This window comes from Neoarius graeffei, chromosome 2 (genome assembly GCF_027579695.1).
Source record: "Neoarius graeffei isolate fNeoGra1 chromosome 2, fNeoGra1.pri, whole genome shotgun sequence".
Lineage (NCBI taxonomy): Eukaryota > Metazoa > Chordata > Actinopteri > Siluriformes > Ariidae > Neoarius > Neoarius graeffei.
In genome coordinates this window covers 54,595,784-54,616,821 of record NC_083570.1, presented here as the reverse complement: position 1 = coordinate 54,616,821, position 21,038 = coordinate 54,595,784, and the positions used below count along the sequence as shown (strand labels likewise).

Below are 21,038 nucleotides of genomic sequence, written 5' to 3'. Positions count from 1 at the left end.
CACCAGTTAACCTAACCTGCATGTCTTTGGACTGTGGGGGAAACCGGAGCACCCGGAGGAAACCCACGCGGACACAGGGAGAACATGCAAACTCGGCACAGAAAGGCCCTCGCCGGCCCCGGGGCTCGAACCCGGACCTTCTTGCTGTGAGGCGACAGCGCTAACCACTACACCACCAGGCCGCCCGCCATGAACACCTTGCTGCCATAAATTATAAATCTTCTACACCATACAGATCTACCCTGTGACTAAGGCTGTAACAAGCCCCACTGGCATGTTAATGTATGTTCAGTGCCACTGGTTCCATATGGATTTGCCACCCAACTGATTTGAAGATGCATCCTAGGATGCACTAGGACACATTATCACCTGAGGTCATTGGGTGTTTCAGGTCTTTCAACATCATACACCCTCACTCAGGCAACCCAGCCAGGGTTGATCAGACCCTTTTGCCCCAGCAGCATTGGCTTACAGGTTAGTTCTCCTGATCCAAAGCCAAACGGAGGCTCTCTCTGCAGCCTCCATGTTGGACTTGATGGCTTTCCTTTCTGCAGCCCTTGCAATGACAAGTAGACCATATACCTAGCACAGTGAGTGGCCAACAAAACCTCTACACCCCACTTCAGTGGACTTGCATCATACCTTGCAGCCTCCCACAGCACTGGTCCACCAGCTCCTGGTACTTCGACTGCTTCTGCTCATTTGCCTCTTCTGTACAGTCCTCCCAAGGAACTGTTAGCTCTATAAGGAGCACCTGCTTTGATGAGGCTGAAGACAGCAGCATGTCTGGCCTCAATGAAGTTATCATGTGGTCTGCGTCCCCAGGTTGACATGCAACTCCCATTCTGATGCAGAGGCGAGCAGACTGGCTGTTGATCTGAGCTATGACTAAGACTGCTCACCTGCCCTGACAAAGGCAATGTTCCTCTGGCTGCACACATGCTTGCTGTTGGCCATGGCTTTGGAGATGACCTCTGCAACTATCTTCAGCACCTGGTCACATCGCCAGTGGTAGCACTCCCCTGCCAAATTCAGGGTCATGGTGTTTTGCTTCTATTTGGATGACACTGCAGTCCCATGAAACTCATCCTTGCCCAGGAGATGAGCTTTTCCAGGTTCTGGAGGATACACCTACCACCAGGCACCAATGAAATGTTGATAATGCAGACATCCATAAGTAAAGAGGGCCTCTCCTCTCAATTTCAGCTGACTTAACCACCATATTCATGGTAAGGGCAAAGAGAATAAGAGATGGTGCAACCAGTTATAGTCTCCTTTTCCAGCTGGTACCTGTCTGATGATGTATTCCCAGAAGTTACTCTAAGCCTGAGGTTCCCATAGTAATTCACAATAAGGTCCTTGATCTTACTGGATATATAGCGTCAGTCCAGAGTAGTCTCAATCAGCTTGTGGGGTATTGAGCTGTGTGCTTTGGTGAGGTCATGTACTCCCTTTTATTTGTTTTAGTTTGTTTGGGTATGTCTGATATACCAGTGATATTAAAGCTTCGTAAAAATATACCTTTACACTGGTCTCAGCTATTCCCAATCAATGCATGATGTTCTCATGCAGTCTCAAAGTATGAATATTACACTTGACAGATGGGTAGAGATGTGAATTGAGAAATTAATTGGGTTGTTTAGAGCAGATGAAGAGGAGGAGTCCTTTCTGATGTCATGCTTTGTAGCACACCACATGCCCTGACAATCTAGCAGACTTTTCTGTTAAGTATATCAGTCTCCCCCTTGTTTCATTTAAACAAAGCCATCTTCCTGTAAGCAGACTAATAATGTAGTTTGAACATACAAGAAAGTGTTGTAGTAGCATCTATACAGTGCTCTATGTGGGTTTGGAAATAAACATTACTTGTTAATTTATATAATTAAACCACTTTTGATTGACTTGCACATTTATCTTGAATTTAAGCTTTTTTATTCAAGCTGTCAAGTTGCTGTGATTCCACACAGGTGTTGAAAAAATGAGCTGACTATGTGACCTTGAAGGCAGCTAGTCCTGAGATTATTCAAAGGAAGTTATAGTAAAGGGATGTATACTTGCCAAACCAATATATTGCGGTTGTGCATTTTTAAAAATAATGTTTTGTTATTCGCTTTTGACATTGACATTAAGTATTGTGTGCTTTAAGGTGTTCTGTGTTTGAATTTATTCTCTACTGGCAAGGCAGGATTCTGAATTTTGTGTACTATTTCAGGGGTGATTCTAGGATCTGACCTTTAGGGGTGCTCAGCCCCCAGTGTTGACAGTGGCTCCTGGCTTGAACAACAGGCTTTCCATTTTTATTCCAGATTTAAGATTTTTAGAATCGACACATTTTTAAACAAAAGCTCGCCCAACAAGCTACAATATCTACCCATCCACAAGCACTGTCATGCAGATTTAAATGTTTTCACTAGATAAGACCTAGAACGTTTGGTAAAACTTGTATGATAGTAATGGTTAGGCTAATGGTAATGGGTGTATGATAGTAATGGTTAAGAATGCATCATCATTCTCCAAAAGTGAATTAATAGGCTTATTATAAACAAGTAAGAGTAATAGGCCTGCTGCATGAGAAAACATTGTGTCAGTTTCTGGGTGTTAATGCTCTGGTGAAATGTGGTGGTGGTAAAGTGGTAAGGAAAAACTTGACCCAAGGACCACTAGGCTCTTTGTCTTAGTTGCTAGTTGTAGTTGGTTCACTGTAAGTCAACCTATACTCATACAAAAACTCAAATGCAATAATTCTTCTTAAGCAGGTGGGGGAAATTTACCATTGCATATTCTCATTATTCAATTATATGACCAAAACGCCTTTCATCTAAGAGAACTACCTTTAATCATTAAAGCACCCCTTAAAAATAGCCTAAAATCACCACTGCTTTAATGGTAAGCCGAAATCACATAGCTTATACAATCACTTATATTTTTATAATCATCTTATATTTTGCAAAACATGTAATAAAGACAGACAGGTCAATGAATATGCCTAATAAATGACAATCAAAGTCAAAAATACTGGTCCATCTCAAACCAAAATCTCCCCTATTCTTTTTGCATACAACTTACAACATCTTTAACTTTGGGAGAAAAAAAAAATGAATTGTGTTGCCTCACCTTAAGGGTGGCATATCTATTAACCACTTATTCTTCACACTCTAAAACAGACACTGAATCATGATGTCAAAGATAATAAAAATAATAATAATACAATATCTGTTTTTAACCGGCGGCACGGTGGTGTAGTGGTTAGCGCTGTCGCCTCACAGCAAGAAGGTCCTGGGTTCGAGCCCCGGGGCCGGCGAGGGCCTTTCTGTGTGGAGTTTGCATGTTCTCCCCGTGTCCGCGTGGGTTTCCTCTGGGTGCTCCGGTTTCCCCCACAGTCCAAAGACATGCAGGTTAGGTTAACTGGTGACTCTAAATTGACCGTGAGTGTGAATGGTTGTCTGTGTCTATGTGTCAGCCCTGTGATGACCTGGCGACTTGTCCAGGGTGTACCCCGCCTTTCGCCCGTAGTCAGCTGGGATAGGCTCCAGCTTGCCTGCGACCCTGTAGAAGGATAAAGCGGCTAGAGATGATGAGATGAGATCTGTTTTTAACCTTGATTCATACCACACCAAAACCTAACCTCTCTTCTTCTGGCTTACTAAGCAAATCATCCCCTCTACTTTGGGTGAACTAAGCGGTGTCGTCTCACTTTAATGCTGGCAAATCTATCAATCACATTTTCATAACTGATGCTGTCAAGTAGCTCCTCCTCAATTGACATCACAGCCAAATGATGGAGTCTGTTTTGCCCCATGGTTCTCCTGAGCCAGGTATGGAGACGACGCAAGGCACTGAAAGACCTCTCGCAACTACAGCTGCTAACAGGAATGGTTAAAGCAGCCTGAACAGTAGCCTTAAGAGAAGGGAACATGTCAGCATCCAGTAGGCTGTACACAGTCAGCATGTCCTCAACATCACTAGCCTCTCTCTCTCTTACGCCTAAAAAAGTTCTTGGCTACCATCACCTCCTCTGACTTAAGGTCAATGTGATAGTGAAGTGCTAGTGCTGACAAATGTGGCTCAGACAAGAATTGGTCTGATTTTGGACTGCATGCATGAATTCCGTTGAGCAGTTCCTCACCAACATCAGAAAAACGCTTTTCCAGTTCTGCTACCATTCTATCCAAGCAAGGAAATAGTAACTGCTGTTTAAGGTCTTCTGACTTTGAAGAACCACTAGCCTCACTGCCTGCCCCACAAGCAGACTCAACAACATATTCCTCCATTTGCTTTGTCTTACGCCTCTGGTTAGATGATGGATCTGGGACTGATATCTCGTTAGCCTCACATAAGGCCATAGCTCTGGCATGAAGATCTGCAGCAGTGGCATCACTGCATTTCTCCTTAAGGGAATCACTTCATTTTTGTATTCCACAGCTTGGGCAAGATCAGTGGTCTCTTTCTGCAGATACATATGTAAACATGCTGTTACAGACAGGAGAGAGTGGAAAACAAACAGCAAATACACTCACTACGTTTACATGCACATAGAGAGAATCGAATTTCTGCCGTTGCTCGACTGAAATCGAAGTTCAAAATGCCATGTATACACCTTAATTTGGCTGAAATTGAACCGAACTTGATTCCTCGGAATCGAGCTACACGACCTAGTTTATGCAATTTCTGCCGAGCTACTTTGTGCATGTATACCCTGTCGAGCTAGTTGTCGAGCTACTTCCGGAAGTGACGAGTGACGAGACCACAAGCGGGAAACACAACAGCCTCGGTCGGCATGACAACAGTAGTAGCGAGCAGCAGAAGAGGTCAGGAGGAACAAACGAAGAAGAGAAAATGGCAATGTAGAGCTCTCTGAAGTGTGGGTGGAGCACAGAGGACGGCAGGACAAAGCTTCTGGTACTAATAGGCTTTTTATTGTCAGACTTTTCAGTTTAACAGCCTACTTTTATTCTTGAGAGAAAAACACACACGCGCGCGCTGTGTTCTAGTCCCGGGATGAGCTGTCCCCTCTACTCTCCCTCTGCCTCCTTAAATAGGGCGTGGTTACTGGGAAGCCACACAAACACAGGTTAATTACCGTCAGGTGTAGTTATTCTGCCACTCACCTTCCCTGGCTCCGCCCTCCTGTCACAGACCGGCGCTTGACCACGCCCCCACTGCTACAGGCAAGCAGAAACGTCCATTTCTGGAGCAATGAGGAGAAAGAGTTCATGCTCATTCAGCTTAAGGAGTTGAATATATTAAAATTCATGGACGGGAGAAAAACGCGCAATGGAGAACACGGAACTGATAACTTTGTTTACACTCTTGAATAGCTCTTCTTCATGACGACAATCGGAAGTGTACCAACACGATGGGGCGTGTTGCGCCACCTGTAGCTCGGGTGCACAATGCACCTCACACAATAGCCCGATTTCAGTTGTGTGCATGTACGATTGGATTTCTCTGGCACCCTGCTGGGACCTTCAGCTCGATTACCGACAGCAGCTCGATTTGGATGTGCATGTAAACGTAGTCAGTGATGAGAATTTAGAGAGTTTTGCTCTCAGTCCCACTGCTAAAGGTGTGTTGATGGCAGGTAGGCATTCAATGATGGCAGGGAAGTTGTCAAGTACTGCATTCACTGAATGAAGTTGGCATGCCTAACGTGTGTTTGACAACTGGACAAGTTGACTTGGCTGCAACCCTAGCTTTTTTATGTGTCTGCAAACTTGTGGTGGTTCACAAGTGAGACACTGAAAAAAGAGTGGACACTTTTCAGCATGTCAAAAAACTCTTTGGACTCAGAAATGGCTCTGCATGTGTGACATAAGACAAGGTTTAATTCATGGGCATAACGATGCACATAAATTGCTTCAGGGCGCTTCTTTTGAAAATGGGCCTGGACACCCCCACTGCCCCACTCATGACTGCCGCCCCATCATAGGTTTGGGCCACACATTTCAAGTCATCAATGCCTTTTACTGTCAACTGATCCTCAATTGTGGTGGTCATGGATGCAGCATCGAAACTCATCAATTCTGTAAGGGCTAGGAACCTTTCTCTCACTATACCCCCTGAAACATACCTAACACAGAGTGACAGCTGCTCCGCTTTTCCATCTCTGGCTTCATCAGCCATAATGGCATACATCTTTGACTCCTTCATCTCGCTTACAACAGCTGCAGTTACCTCTTCTGAACAACACTGTATCATTTCATTCTGACTAGCAGATGAAAGATAAGTAGTATTTGATGTAGGAGTGTAACTTTGCATGAAAGGGTCTGTAGGACTTTGAGCAGGTGGGTGGAGCACAGAAGTATGGCAGGCCAGAACTGAGTTTCAAAAAACTCTATTTTCAGCTTTTCAGCTTTTTCAATCTCCCAGTCACACAGACACACGCACACACACATCAGTCGTCTGGTTGGGGAGAGAGCTCCCTTCCTCTGCTCTCTCTCTCTCTCTCTCTCTCTCTCTCTCTCTCTCTCTCTCGTTATATAGGGCGTGGTCACTGGGGAAGACACACAAACACAGGTTAACTGACGACAGGTGCAGTGATTCTGCCACTTACCTTCCCTGACTCCACCCTCCGGTCACAGACAGACGCTTGACCACGCCCCTGCTGCCACATACCCCCACGGCCCAACTCAGGCCGGGCAGCTGTCCAGCCTGCAGCCGACTCCCCCCCCCCCCCCCCCCCAATGGGAGAGGAAGTCCGTCACAACCATCTGCGCCCCTGGCCTGTGGATCACCTTGAAGTTAAAGGGCTGGAGTTCCAGATACCAACGGGTGATCTGCGTGTTGGCATCCTTCATGCGGTGGAGCCACTGGAGGGGTGCGTGGTCCGAGCAGAGGGTGAAAGGGCGTCCCAGCAGGTAGTAGCGGAGGGCGAGGACCGCCCACTTGATGGCTAGGCACTCTTTCTCTATCGTGCTGTAGCGCCCCTCATGCACCGACAGCTTTCTGCTGATGTACAGCACGGGGCGATCCTCCCCCTCCACCTCCTGGGACAGAACAGCCCCCAGCCCTCCGTCCGACTTGTCCGTCTGCAACACAAAGGGGAGAGAAAAGTCAGGGGAGTGTAACAGTGGCCCCCCACACAGTGCAGCCTTCACCTCAGAGAAAGCCCGCTGGCATTGCTCCGTCCACTGGACCGGATCTGGTGCCCCCTTTTTAGTGAGATCAGTCAGTGGGCTGGTGACGTCTGAATAATTAAGTATAAACCTATGATAGTAGCCAGCCAGCCCCAGGAACTGTCTCACCCCCTTTTTGGTCTTGGGCCTCGGGCAGGCCGCAATCACTGCTGTCTTATTAATTTGGGGACGCACCTGCCCATTGCCCAAGTGGAAGCCCAGATACCGTACTTCCACCTGCCCAATCGCACACTTCTTCGGGTTGGCCGTGAGACCCGCTCGCCTCAGTGACCTAAGGACGGCCCTCAGGTGTTGCAGATGCCGCAGCCAGTCATTACTATAGATTATAATGTCGTCTAAGTATGCGGCTGCATAGGTGGCGTGGGGGCGGAGGACCCTGTTCATAAGCCGCTGGAACGTAGCGGGCGCCCCAAACAGCCCAAAAGGAAGTGTGAAAAATTGGTGTAAGCCAAACGGTGTGGAAAAGGCCGTTTTTTCTCAGGATAGTGGAGTCAAGGGGATCTGCCAATAACCCTTTGCCAAATCCAGTGTCGAATAAAAGTGAGCCGTGCCTAGTCGATCCAGCAACTCATCAATATGAGGCATTGGGTACGCATTGAATTTAGACACCGCGTTGACTTTTCTATAGTCCACACAGAACCAAGCTGGACCGACCCATCGGCCTTGGGAACCAAGACCACCGGGCTGCTCCAGTCACTGTGGGACTCCTCGACGATGCCCATGTCGAGCATGGCCTCGAGTTCTTCCCGAACCACCTTTTTCTTGTGTTCGGGTTGCCTGTAAGGGTGGCTGCACACTACCACCCCCTGGTGCTGAGAGGTGGTTTCCACAGGAGACTGGAGAGATACGCAATGTCAATGTTCCCTTTTGAACCTCTGGCCCCAGCTCCGCCTTCTGTGGAACCAACGACACCAACGCCACGGGGACCTCCTCGTTCCAGAGTTTGAGCAGATTGAGGTGGTAAATCTGTAGTTCCCCACCCCCACCGTTCGCCTCCCCTCATAGTCAACGTCCCGACTCGCCGTATGACCTCAAAGGGTCCTTGCCACTTGGCGATCAATTTGGAGCTCAACGTGGGCAACAGTACAAGTACTTTATCTCCCGGTGCAAACTCCCTAAGGCGCATACCCCTGTCGTACAGGCAGATTTGCCGTTCTTGGGCCTGCCACAAATTCTCCTGGGTTAGGTGTGTGTGGAGTTTTGCGCTCAGGTCAATAACGTATTGAACTTCATTTTCCTCCTCCCAATTTTCCCGCAGTACATCTAGGATGCCGCGTGGCTTACGCCCATATAATAATTCAAACGGGGAGAACCCCGTGGAGGCTTGTGGGACCTCTCGCACTGCGAATAACAGGGGTTCGAGACATTTATCCCAATTGTGTGCGTCCTCGCGTACAAACTTTTTAATTATATTCTTGAGGGTGCGATTGAACCGTTCAACTAAACCGTCCGGTTGTGGGTGATAAACGCTGGTGCGGATCGGCTTAATTCCCAGTAACCCATACAGTTCGCGCAGTGTGCGTGACATAAACGAAGTGCCTTGATTAGTCCGAATCTCTTTGGGGATTCCGACTCGGGAGATGACGTGGAAGAATGCTTCCGCAATACTACGTGTTGAGATATTGCGAAGAGACACTGCTTCCAGGTGTCGCGTTGCATAGTCCACCAGAACTAAAATAAAGCGATACCCTCGTGTTGACAGATCTAATGGCCTGACGAGATCCATCCCAATTCTTTTGAATGGGGTCTCAATTAATGGTAGAGGGTGCAAAGGCGCTTTTGGAATGGCCGCTGGATTTACTGTACTAACTGGCATTCGCGGCATGCCATACACCACCTACGGACATCGTCGTGAATCCCTGGCCAATAGAACCGGGCCATTATTCGGGCTAGTGTCTTATCCTGCCCCAAGTGTCCAGCCATGGGATTAAAGTGAGCCGCCTGGAATATCAATTCCCGGCGGCTCTTTGGGATCAAAAGTTGTGTGATTTGGCTCCTTAGTCTGAGTGTCCTGCGTCACTCGGTATAATGTATCCTTCATAATGGAGAAATAGGGGAAGGACGGGGTGGCATTTGGCTGGAGCGTTTGACCATCGATTACTCTCACTTGGTCAAACGCATGCTACAGAGTCTTGTCTCCCGACTGCTCTAACGGGAAATCCATGAGGGATTCCCCGAGAGAGGGAGGAGGAGCCTGCTGCTCCTCACTCTGACGCGGAGATGACGTAGACGACTCTGTGACAGCTGCTCCCACCAATGCCACACCGGGACCTCCCCCTGTTGAACTACGGCAGGACCCACTCTTCACTAAATGAGTCATTAACTCCCGAAATCCCAGCCAATCAGTCCCCAAAATTATCGAGTGGGTAAGGCAAGGATTAACTGCTGCCTTTACACTAAATTTTTCCCCTCGAAATAGAATGTGGACCGACACTAAAGGGTAGTTGTGAACATCCCTGTGCACACACAACACCTTCACCAATTGTGCTCCCCCCAATGCCTCATCTTGCACCAGGCTTTGGTGGATTGAGGTCTGATTACAGCCAGAGTCCACCAAAGCCTCATACGTATCCCCTTGGACACTCACTGGTATGTGATCCACCCTTGATCGGGTCGGAGCGTTTCCTGGCACGTCAGGGATCCGGACCACCGCGCCCACCTCCATTGCTGAGCACTGATGCTGGAGGTGCCCCGGCTCCCCGCAGTGCCAGCAAACCGGCCCGGGCTCTCTCTCTGCACTGGTGCTCTGGGGCTCACTCACCTGAGGGGGGGGGAGACAGACACGGAAGCGGGAAATGGGAGGGCACCGCGGGTGCGGCAGGCTGGCTGGGGTGGAGCCAGCCCCCGCCTCCGTGGTGGGGGAACGGGGCGAGGACGAGACACAGAAGGGGAGGGGGAGAGACACAGAAGGGGAGGGGGAGAGAGAGGAGAAGAGGAGATCTGTGATCCTGCCATTGGAAAAGACGCCAAATGATCCTCCGCCAACTCGATGGCCTGATCCAGCGACGCCGGGCGATGGCACCGGACCCACTCCACGGTCCCTTCGGGAAGTCGGGCGACGAACTGCTCCAGTACCACCAGATCGACGATTCCCTCAGTGTTGTGGTTGTCAGCCCTCAGCCACCGCTGGCAGGTGTCCTGGAGTTGCTGACCAAACGCGAACGGCTGGCCGACCTCCTCTAGGCGTAGAGCGCGGAAGTGCTGGCGTTGTTGTTCAGGGGTGCACCCCACATGCTGGAGGACGGCCCGGCGTAGGTCTGCATAGACCAGCCAGCTGTCGGCAGGGAGCTGTAGCGTGGCCAGCTGCGCCTCGCCCGTTAGCAGGGGGAGGAGGCGCACCGCGCTCTGTTCCACCGGCCAGCCCCAGGCCTCTGCTGCTTGCTCAAAGAGCGCTAGGAAGACCTCGGGGTCGTCATGCGGGCCCATCTTCGTTAGTGTGAGGTGGGGAGGGCCCGTGGAGGTGCCGGACCCCGCCGACGCGAGGAGGTGCCGGAACGCCTGACTATCTTCCTGTTGCGCCAGCACCAGGGCCTCGAACCTTTGCGCTTGCTCCTTTCGGAGGGCGACCAGCGCCTGGTGCTGGCTCTGTTGGGCTGTGGCGAGGACATGGATCAGGTCTGCGAAGGGGGAGGACTCCATGGGGCTGTTCTCCTCTGTGCTCCTTCCCAGGTTTCGGCACCACTGTAGGAATTTGAGCAGGTGGGTGGAGCACAGAATTACGGCAGGCCAGAACTGAGTTTCAAAAAACTCTTTTTATTTTCAGCTTTTCAGCTTTTTCAATCTCCCAGTCACACAGACGCGCACACGCATCAGTCGTCTGGTTGGGGAGAGAGCTCCCTTCCTCTGCTCTCTCTCTCTCTCTCTCTCATTATATAGGGCGCGGTCACTGGGGAAGACACACAAACACAGGTTAACTGACATCAGGTGCAGTGATTCTGCCACTTACAATCCAATCCAGCTTTATTTACGTATAAAGCACTTTAAAAACAACCAGAAGGTACCAAAGTGCTGTACATGATACAATAAATACAAAATAAATTAAAAGACATAAAACATCAATAAAAACAGATAGATAATAAGATAAAACAATAAAATAACAAAATACGAAACAATCAAATAAAATCAACATCTTACAGGGTGTCAAAGGCCATGGAAAAGAGATGGGTTTTAAGAAGGGATTTAAAAACAGACAAGGAAGACGCCTGTCTAATGTGCAGAGGCAGATCATTCCACATTTTAGGGGCTGCCACAGTGAGAGCACGGTCCCCTCTGAGCTTGCGCTTAGTTTTTGGCACCCTCAGGAGGAGCTGATCAGCTGACCTGAGAGAGCGGGTGGGTGAATATGGGTGTAGCAATTTGGAGAGGTAGGGAGGTACGAGACCATTGCGAGATTTAAAAGCAAATAAAAGAATTTTAAAATTAATCCTAAAATGTATGGGCAACCAGTGGAGTGAGGCTAAAATGGGGGAAGTGTGGTCATATTTGTGTGCGCCAGTTAAAAGACGTGCAGCAGCATTTTGTACCATCTGGAGACGGTTGATGGAGGACCCACTAACCCCCACATAAAGTGCATTGCAGTAATCCAGCTGTGTGGTGACAAAGGCATGGATTACTGTCTTAAAGTGCTGCTTTGAAAGAATTGGCTTTATTTTGGCTAGCTGCCTCAGTTGGTAAAAACTTGACTTCACAACTGCCTTGATCTGATTGTCAAGTCTGAGGTCAGAGTCCACCTTAACTCCCAAGTTAGTGATGATGGATTTTAGGTATTGAGCCAAGGAACCTAGATCTAGACAGAGGGTCTCGGAGCTGCCACCAAAAACAATCACTTCTGTCTTCTTTTCGTTAAAATTAAAAAAAATTAGAGCCATCCAGGCCTTTATGTCATCAGTGATGAATGAATGAATGAACCCTTTATTGTCACTGTTACCAGTGAAATTGACCATCAACCTGTCCTTACAGAGGGGGAACAGGACAGGAAGACAGGGATAAAAGAAACACAGTAGTAGCATGAGGAAAGATGAGGAAAAAAGTACACACACACACACACACACACCCATGCTCCTGTCAGGAGTACAGTGTGGGAGCATTTAAAAACCTCCGCACAAGCACACAATAACACAAGTACACTTTAAAACATGGGACTTGAAGGGTGGGGAGGAAGGGGTAAGGGGGTAGGAAGGGAGAGGAGGAGGTAGAGGTAACCCAGTGCAAGCAAGCAGCCGTCCGCTCCTGCAGTCATGCAAGCGGCGCTTGTCACGCACCCGCTTGTCACACTGGGGGTGAAAAACGGTGACCGCGGAAAATTGGGGAAGGAATGCGAAGAATGCGAGAGTGTCTCCTAGCAGTGACCTTCTGGGGGAAATGTTGTCCCAGCAATGGCCTTGATCGAGGCCGGTGCTGTTCAGGGAGCCGAATGTCAATAAGCTAGAGATTGTTTGGTCTTTCGAACAGACGCAGTCTTTACATGTCCACACCACTCGTCCATATCTGTCCATTTCGTCCATTCTGTTCAAATCAATTCCATTTGGTCTCCGAAATACTTATTCTTTGCAAAGCCGAAAGCGTCTCCTAGATGACAACCATGTTGTGGTTCAAGTTCTTCCACAGTCTGAGTGCCGACAGCTTTGCCCACTGCTTCAATCATATCGGGCAGCTTTGTGGGGCTTTGAACAGCTGTCACCGTTGTCTGATTTCCTCGATATACCAGGGAAAAGTCTGGTAATCATGGTTCTGAATAGGTAGATATCTTCAATGTCCTCCACAGACGTTCCGGCAGGACAGGTGGGTTCCCCCAAACCCAGAAACTGTGTCAATTTCATTAGGAGACCAGTTTATCAAATCCATGCTTTTTTAGTTTAGAAATTCAATGCGGAGAGAGTCTCAAAAAAAAAAAGTATAGGCAGACGAGACAAAACAAAGAGCACAAGCAGGAACGAGAGGAGAGGAGAAGAGAGCAGAGAAATGCGACCGCCTTCCGTGAGAGCACGGAGGAAAAAAAAGACATTCAAGTAAGGGTCTTACAGAGAATGCTTGATTCTTTTTAAGAGGCATATAGACCTGAGTGTCATCCGCATAACAATGAAATGAAATACCATGCTTCCTAAATACGGAACCAAGCGGGAGCAGGTGCAAAGAAAAAAGAAGAGGGCTTAAGACTGAGCCCTGCGGGACACTACATGACAGAGGAGCAGAGGAGGCTACAGAGTCACCAAGGCTCACACAGAAAGTTCGATCTGCCAAGTACGACCTGAACCACTCCAGTGCTATGCCACTGAAGCCCACCCACTGCTCCAAACGTGAAATTAAAATGTCATGGTCTACAGTGTCAAATGCAGCAGCTAGGTCTAAAAGTACAAGAACAGCACATTCACCGGAATCACAAGTTAAAAGAATATCATTAAAAACTCTTAAAAGAGCCGATTCTGTGCTGTGCAGTGATTTAAAACCAGATTGGAAAACCTCAAGAATATTGTGCTCCTCCAGAAAGGACATTAATTGCTTGTAGATTGTCTTTTCGAGGAGTTTTGAAAGGAAGGGCAGTTTGGAAATGGGCCTATAATTAGCCAGAACTGCAGAATCTAGACCTGTTTTTTTAATTAAAGGTTGCACTACTGCATGTTTAAAGTTTTTAGGAACTACACCTGAGGACAAACTGCTGTTAATAACTGCGAGCACAGATGGACCCACAGTAGGAAAAACCTCTTTAAATAGTCGAGAGGGGACAGCATCATTAGGAGAGCCTGAGGGCTTTAAATGACCAACAGTATCCTGTAAATCTGACAGAGTCACAGACTCAAACCTATCAAGGACAGCTGAGCAAGGGACAAAGACTGAAGAGTCATATGCAGAAGGTGAAATTAGAGCCCTAGTGCCAGCAACCCTGTCAATAAAAAAGTGAAGAAAGTCTTCACAAATAGTAGGCGAAGCCTCAATACTGACGGTCTGCGGAGCATTAAGAACAGAGTCGATAGTCTTAAACAGAACATGAGGCTTATGACAGTTTGACAAAATAATATCAGAGAAATGTTTAGTTTCAGCAGCTTTCACAGTTGTCTGGTAGTTACGCCAGCACTCTCTTAACATTTGAAAAGACACTTGCAGTTTGTCTCTCTTCCACTTGCACTCAGCTCTACGGCACTGGCGTCTGACAGCACGAATAGTGTCATTTAGCCAGGGTTCACATTTAGTTTTAGGCTGCCTAATTTTTAATGGAGCCACAGTGTCTAAAACAATTTGGCAGGAGGAGTGAAACCATGAACTAAGCTCGCCCGTGTCGTTACACATTGATTCAGGAACGACACAGCTCTGATTAAAAACGTCTGAGAACTGACCAGCAGTGGAAAGGTTAATGACGCGACAGCACCGGGCAGCAACAGCGCGAGGTTTAACTGTGTTGCCGGCAACATCAAACAGTACAGGCATATGGTCCAAAAACATTGCGTCACTGATCTCCAAGTTAAAAACAGGCAAACGGGGGCGTCGTGGCTCAGGTGGCTAAGGCGCCATACCATAAATCCGGGGACCCGGGTTCGATTCCGACCCGAGGTCATTTCCCGATCCCTCCCCGTCTCTCTCCCGCTCATTTCCTGTCTCTACACTGTCCTATCCAATAAAGGTGAAAAAAGCCCAAAAAAAATCTTAAAAAAAAAACCAGGCAAACCATATGATAAAACAAGATCGAGTGTGTGTCCACGTTCTTGTGTGGGACCAGAAACAGACTGTACTAGATTAAAAGAGTCAATGAGGTTAAGAAAGTCCTTCACCATTGGCTTATCAGGACAGCACACGAACATTAAAATCCCCATCAATAAGAACACGGTCATACTTGGGCATAATTTCAGCCAGGAAATCAGAAAAGTCACTTATGAAGTCCTTATTGTATTTGGGAGGTCTGTAGACCACTGCACACAACACTGTGTGAGGGCGAGCCAGTTCAAATGAACTCATCTCAAAGCTGGTAAAAGAGGATGACAGAGACAGTTGCTTACATTTATAATAACTTTTATAAATAGTCGCTATTCTTCCTCCTCAGCCCGAGGTCCGTGGGGAGTTAAAATAGCAACAATCCCCAGGTAAAAGTTCTGTGAGGGCACTGGACTCACCAACAGCTAGCCACGTCTCAGTCACACAGAGAAAATCCAGTCCTCAGGAAGTAAGGAAATCCTTCAGAATCAAAGTTTTGTTCGCCAGTGACCTAGCATTGACGAGCCCAAACTTGGCAGGAATCGGTGGATCCACAGTAGTGACCATCCAGGGGGCCCAACACAAAGGCCGTAGGTTGCACAAATTCACCCCGCGCCAGCGAGGCCGAGGAGAGCAGGGGCCGTGGGGCTGAAGCATCTCATCCGGGCCGACAACAGGTACCAGCCAGGCGTTGAGAAATAACAAGGTGAGGCACCGCTCCATACTTAGTCCAAGAAACCTTGGAAGTGCGCAACAAACAGGCCTTCAGCCTTACCAGTCGACCGCTGCGTTTACCCCGGCGGCGGTGGCATTTACGCCAGAGGGATGGAGCTGGGGCGCGGCAGAGGTAAGCTGGGATCCCCAGTAGGAAAGGGGGCAAAGACTTTTGTCCACCATGATCAGACCCCACCAGATCTTTGGTAGAAACTTGAATATCCAACAGTGTTTGGCGATCATACACCAATAGCGAGCAGACATTTAGACTGACAAGTGACAGATACAGCACAAACAAACATAACGCTGGCAGAGACAGACGGCAGGCCACGCACACTGGCGCCATTTTGTATCTTCAAACAAGATGGGAAGGTAAGGAAGTCGCTTACCTTCCCTGACTCCGCCCTCCAGTCACAGACCGATGCTTGACCACGCCCCCGCTGCCACAGGGTCAAACTGTTTCAGAAGTTCTATGCATGCCAAGAAAATCCCTTTGTTGTGGCTTTCAGATGATTCATCATGACCTCTGAATAGAATACCTTGTTTACCCAGAATGCAGGTCACTACCACAACACATTTCAAGTACTCCCTTCTCTCATTTACCTCAGAGGAACTTGCCCTCTCTATTTGCTGCACAACACTGCCTTTTAACAGACTAGCTTGATAGCTTTGCCAGCGAACTACATTGTCTTTGTGAGACTGAGTGGTTTCATGTTTCTGAAACAAGTTCAGCGCCTTCCTCCAATTTTTGACCACATCAGTCACAAATACATCCTTTTTCAAATTTCTACCAAACACCCTACAACCATAACAGAATGCAGCATTCCTTCTATAGGAGTATTCAAGCCAGTTGTAGCTCTGGAATCAGTTATATTGAAAGGCTCTCTTTTGTGTGCCAAACAGACCTTGTGGGTACTTCAAATTTCTACCAAACACCCTACAACCATAACAGAATGCAGCATTCCTTCTATAGGAGTATTCAAGCCAGTTGTAGCTCTGGAATCAGTTATATTGAAAGGCTCTCTTTTGTGTGCCAAACAGACCTTGTGGGTACTGGGGCAGCTTTACTTGTTTAGGACCACTCTCCCTGTCACCCAAATCTAAAGTGGTGTCTGTAGATTCTCCTGATACTCCAGCCTGCTCTTGTAGTTCTGTTTCTCCATACACCTCTCTGGTCTGCTGCCTTTCACCTTCACTGTACTCTCCCTGTTCTTCTCTCTCTGCTTCCAGGTCTTGCTCCTCGTCCTCTCTCTCTCTCTATTCTCCACCTGTGCTCTTTGCTCTCCCTCTCTCCATCCTCCTCTCTTCTTCTTTGCACACATACAAACATTTTGTGGTGAGCTACTAGTCATCTTCAAATAAATAAAACGTGAAGTAAATGCAGCAAGTGTAAGGGCTTGGTAAGAATCTACAGACAGTGTCAACAGCATGCCAGGTTTATAGTGCAAGTGCGGTTTTAGACACAAAACAAAAGTCAAGTCTGACCCAATAATTATGGGCAAAAGGCTATCTTAAATAGGCTACCATTATTTTTCTCACCTGGTTCATCGTGTTCTCTCTCCTTTCCCCCCTCTCCTCGTGCTATCAAAAAAGTAGCCTAATGTTAGAATTCATCTACAGAGGCTATGGTAATCAACATTATCTTCACCATTCTTTTGACTATGGTAAAGTGCTTAGTAGGATTAATTTATTTTCTCACCTGAACATGACCTGTACTATTCTCTTAAAAAAAAGAATGCATGTCCATCTATGGAAAAGCAGACATTTGTGGGTCAGATTTTCCCAGTGTTTCAGTTCACTATCCATGGGGTAGGTCTATATACATAATGAACCAGGCATTTCTTGACCAAGGTAGGCTATTTGCCTTTCAAATAATACCTGAGATACAAATTGACCTGGATCATACTGTACTGACCTCTCCAACTGTGGGAAATTCTCCTGTATTTTCATTCTCCTGTGCTATAGATGGTTAGGAACATGGGCCTCAGAAGGCACTAGTTTAATCAACCTAGGACATTAGAATGTTGTAGGCTATCACAGTGTTACAACGAATTCCCCTTCTATCCTTAGGCTAAGAAAGGTAACTTTTTAAAATAGCCTACTGTATGAAGCTGTATCATAAAGTAGGCAAACTTTGACATCTGTCTGAAACATAAATACATGATAGCCCAACCACAGTCACCTAAATGGCCTAGCTTACATGAAACAATGCTCATCCAATATGAACGCTAGATAAGCTAACATTATCTACATAATCTAACTTTTTAAAATTCAGTTGGTGAGCTATAGGTGGCCAACTCCTGTAACGATGTTAACATTGCCCAGTTGTGCACAAAAATGATCTCGGTAATAAATGGGATTAAGTTCGTTTTTATAATTGTCTACAGGTAACACTACTATTTCATCTGTATTTTAATGTAATGTAATCACAACTCCTATAGCCATACCTTTTACATCTCGCTGTGTTGTTGACAACTACACACAGATGCGCTGACTAACGTCTGCACTCTGCAGTAGCCTCCATTTGAATAAACAAACAATCAGGCAATCGCGCGGACGCCCAAACCAATCAGAAGAAGCTCCGATCTGTGCAAGGAGGAGGAATAGATTTTACTGGTCCATTTGGACCTATGATTTGGACTGTGCAGTTTTATGTGATATGCATATGCTATCTGTGTGACAAAGACGCCGCAAGTAATCTGACAGAGAAGAACGGGTGCGGCCGTCGGGAGGCAAAATTTGAATCAGGCTACTTATTTTTAGGGGTGCTAAGAAAATTTTTAGGGGTGTTTGATTATTTGATTCAGTTGGATCTAAATTTTTGTATTAGTATTGTATCGTGTAGATTCTGTAGTGTTTGGAAGTGTCTGCTGGTCTATGGTAAGTTAGTTCTCTCAGGTGGCTAATCTAGTGTAGTTTTAGTCTCCTATAAAGTGTGAATTGTGAGCAGAGCTTCCTAAGATTTATTGAAGGTGTATTGTAGTAGTCTGCAGTGTTCAAAACCTATTCTGCAATGGTTAGAAGCATACATTTAGACAGAAAATGTGAAGTTTAGTGGTGTTTGTTACCTCTTCCTGTTCAGTTATGGTTACCATTTCTCTCTCAGTCCCACTGAAACTCTCTGACCTCATTTCTAATTAGGCTGCAGACATGTGCCTCAAACCTATCTGTCATCACATCTCACAGACCCAGAAGCTCTCATTCATAAACCAGAGGATGAACTACCAGTAACCTCATCTACCCTTTACTGTTGTCCCAGTCTCACACAGTGGTGGTAGGTGGGCTCTGAAAGTGCCAGTCTGCTGTAAAGAAAGCTAATTTAATCTCAGCTTTAGCTTTACCATCTTGACTTTCTGGCATGAACTGAAAAATGGGTATCTCCACAGAATTCTGCTACAATGCTACAATGCTCTGCTACAATGCTCTGCTACAATGCTCTGCTTAAACTTTCTTATCCTCTGCTTATACTTTCTCTCCTACTCCATGAGAAACTGGCAGGGGTGGTGGCACATGTCTACTGTTGTCTCAGAGATGGAGACTTCTCCCTCTAGCTCATCTCATCCTTTCAATTCCCAGTTACCTCTCCATTTGACCTTCTCATCGTTGTCATCTACCACCCTAGGTTTGCTTCAGTCCTTTTGTCTTCTCCCTCTGAGGTGGACTGACACAAAGTGGAAAAGTGTGCTGTGGTCTGACGAGTCCACATTTTGAATTGCTTTTGGAAATAATGGACATTGTATCCTCTGGGCTAAAGAGGAAAAGGACCATCCAGATTGTTGCTTGTACAAAGTTCAAAAGTCGTCATCTGGATGGCAGCATATGCATGTCTTTTAAAAACTGTATGGAGGTGTGTTTGTGCCCATGGCATGGGTAACTTGCACATTTGTGAAGGCATAATTAATGCTGAAAGGTACAGTACATACAGTTTTTGAAGCAACATATACTGCCATCCAGACAGCATCCTTTTCTGGGACATCCCTGCTTATTCCAGCAAGACAATGCCAAGCCACATTCTACACGTGTTACAAAAGCATGGCAATACTTAACAATACTTAGTGAGTATTGTTAAAATAAAAGGTGCTGTAACATAGTGGTAAACATACCCCTTTCCCAACTTTTTTGGAATGTGTTGCAGGCATCAAATTTAGAGAAAGTGTATATTTTCAAAAAAAGCAATAATGTTTCCGTTTGAGCATTAAATGTTTTGTCTTTGTATTCAGTTGAGTATAGGTTGAAAAGGATTTGCAAGTCATTGTATTCTGTTTTTATTTACATTTTACAGTGTCAACTTTTTTGGAATTAGGGTTGTAGATCAACTAAATGTGAAAATGATTAAAAGAAGTTTATTAATGTTATATCAACGGTACATAGACATGGGTTTATCTTACATTGGTATGTATGCAAGTTTCCTTTTTGGTTTTGTGTGCAGGTGAAGCCAGATGTCTGGGCTACACTTCTGGCTCTGATTTGGTTACATGGCTTTAAGATCGATGCACAGGTTGAGTGGCAGTTTTTGGCCATGAAAGCAGTGGCATGGATCCGCACTCAGAAAGGTAAATTCTGCATTTCAGCAATCAGTTACTGAACTGTGGAATGACAATAAAACAAAACACATCAGATCTTTTTTTTACACTGCTTGAAAAATTCCATATATTAATTAAGCTCTTTGCTGATTAAAAAGCATGTCTAACTAGCACAAGATTACCAGATTTAATGCTAACATCTTTACAATGTCTTACTGTCATGGTGATGATTATCGTGTGTGTGTTTCAGTGGTCAACCAGTCAGTGTGTGTGCGGGTAGGAAATGCTCTGCTGGGCTGTCAGATTAAAGAAGATGCTCTTGGCCTCTGAAGAATTTACCATCTTACAGTATCTACACAAAAGCTGTGGCATCATTTCCCTTTCCTACAGTTTAAGAGAGCTTTTCTTTCATTAGCATGCTTTTACATATACTACTGTAGCTATACAGCTCTAGAAACTTGATTATCTTGTAACAGTAAAGTAAGCAAATATTACCTCTTTGCACATATTTGATTGTCAATTGCAAAGCATTCAATAAAAATACAAGAGTTACATTTGTTTGTAAAATATTTTTGTTAACCTACATTTCATGTTGGTGATACTGTTAGTGTGTACTGTATGTTTATTTACTTTCTCTGTTATTTGCTTTATTTTGCCTATCGAACTATTAATTGGGAGGCCTCTTTTAAAACCAACTGATACATGCTGATAGTTTGCAAGCAACTTACCGGTAATATAACTCACCTATGCAATTTATTTTGTCATTTATTTACTTCAAAAGAGATAAATGTTTGCTTAATGTTTCTGTTCAGCCCATGTTTAAGTCTCCAAATAGTGCCAAACTGGCAGATTTAGTAGTAACGTCTAAAAAATGTGTTAATTCTGTGATTTTAAGAAAGAAAAGTAATTTATAAAGCATTTTAGAACCAAAAACAAGTCCTAATGCTCACAAAATGTCTGTAGAATTCCTAATTCACTGAGA

The 21,038-nt window shown here is 46.1% G+C and overlaps 1 protein-coding gene across 2 annotated transcripts in view; it reads left to right on the top strand.

Annotated features, from left to right (window-relative positions):
• The window catches only part of LOC132881687 (von Willebrand factor A domain-containing protein 5A-like), an 86,203-nt gene extending 65,595 nt beyond the window's left edge, over positions 1–20,608 (top strand). For both annotated transcript variants that reach the window (XM_060914432.1, XM_060914431.1), the window contains exons 20-21: positions 19,963–20,086; positions 20,307–20,608. In XM_060914432.1, the coding sequence (XP_060770415.1) occupies positions 19,963–20,086; positions 20,307–20,386 (204 nt within the window). In that variant the 3' untranslated portion in view covers positions 20,387–20,608. The remainder of the gene's footprint in view (positions 1–19,962; positions 20,087–20,306) is intronic.
• Positions 20,609–21,038: the final 430 nt, after the last annotated feature.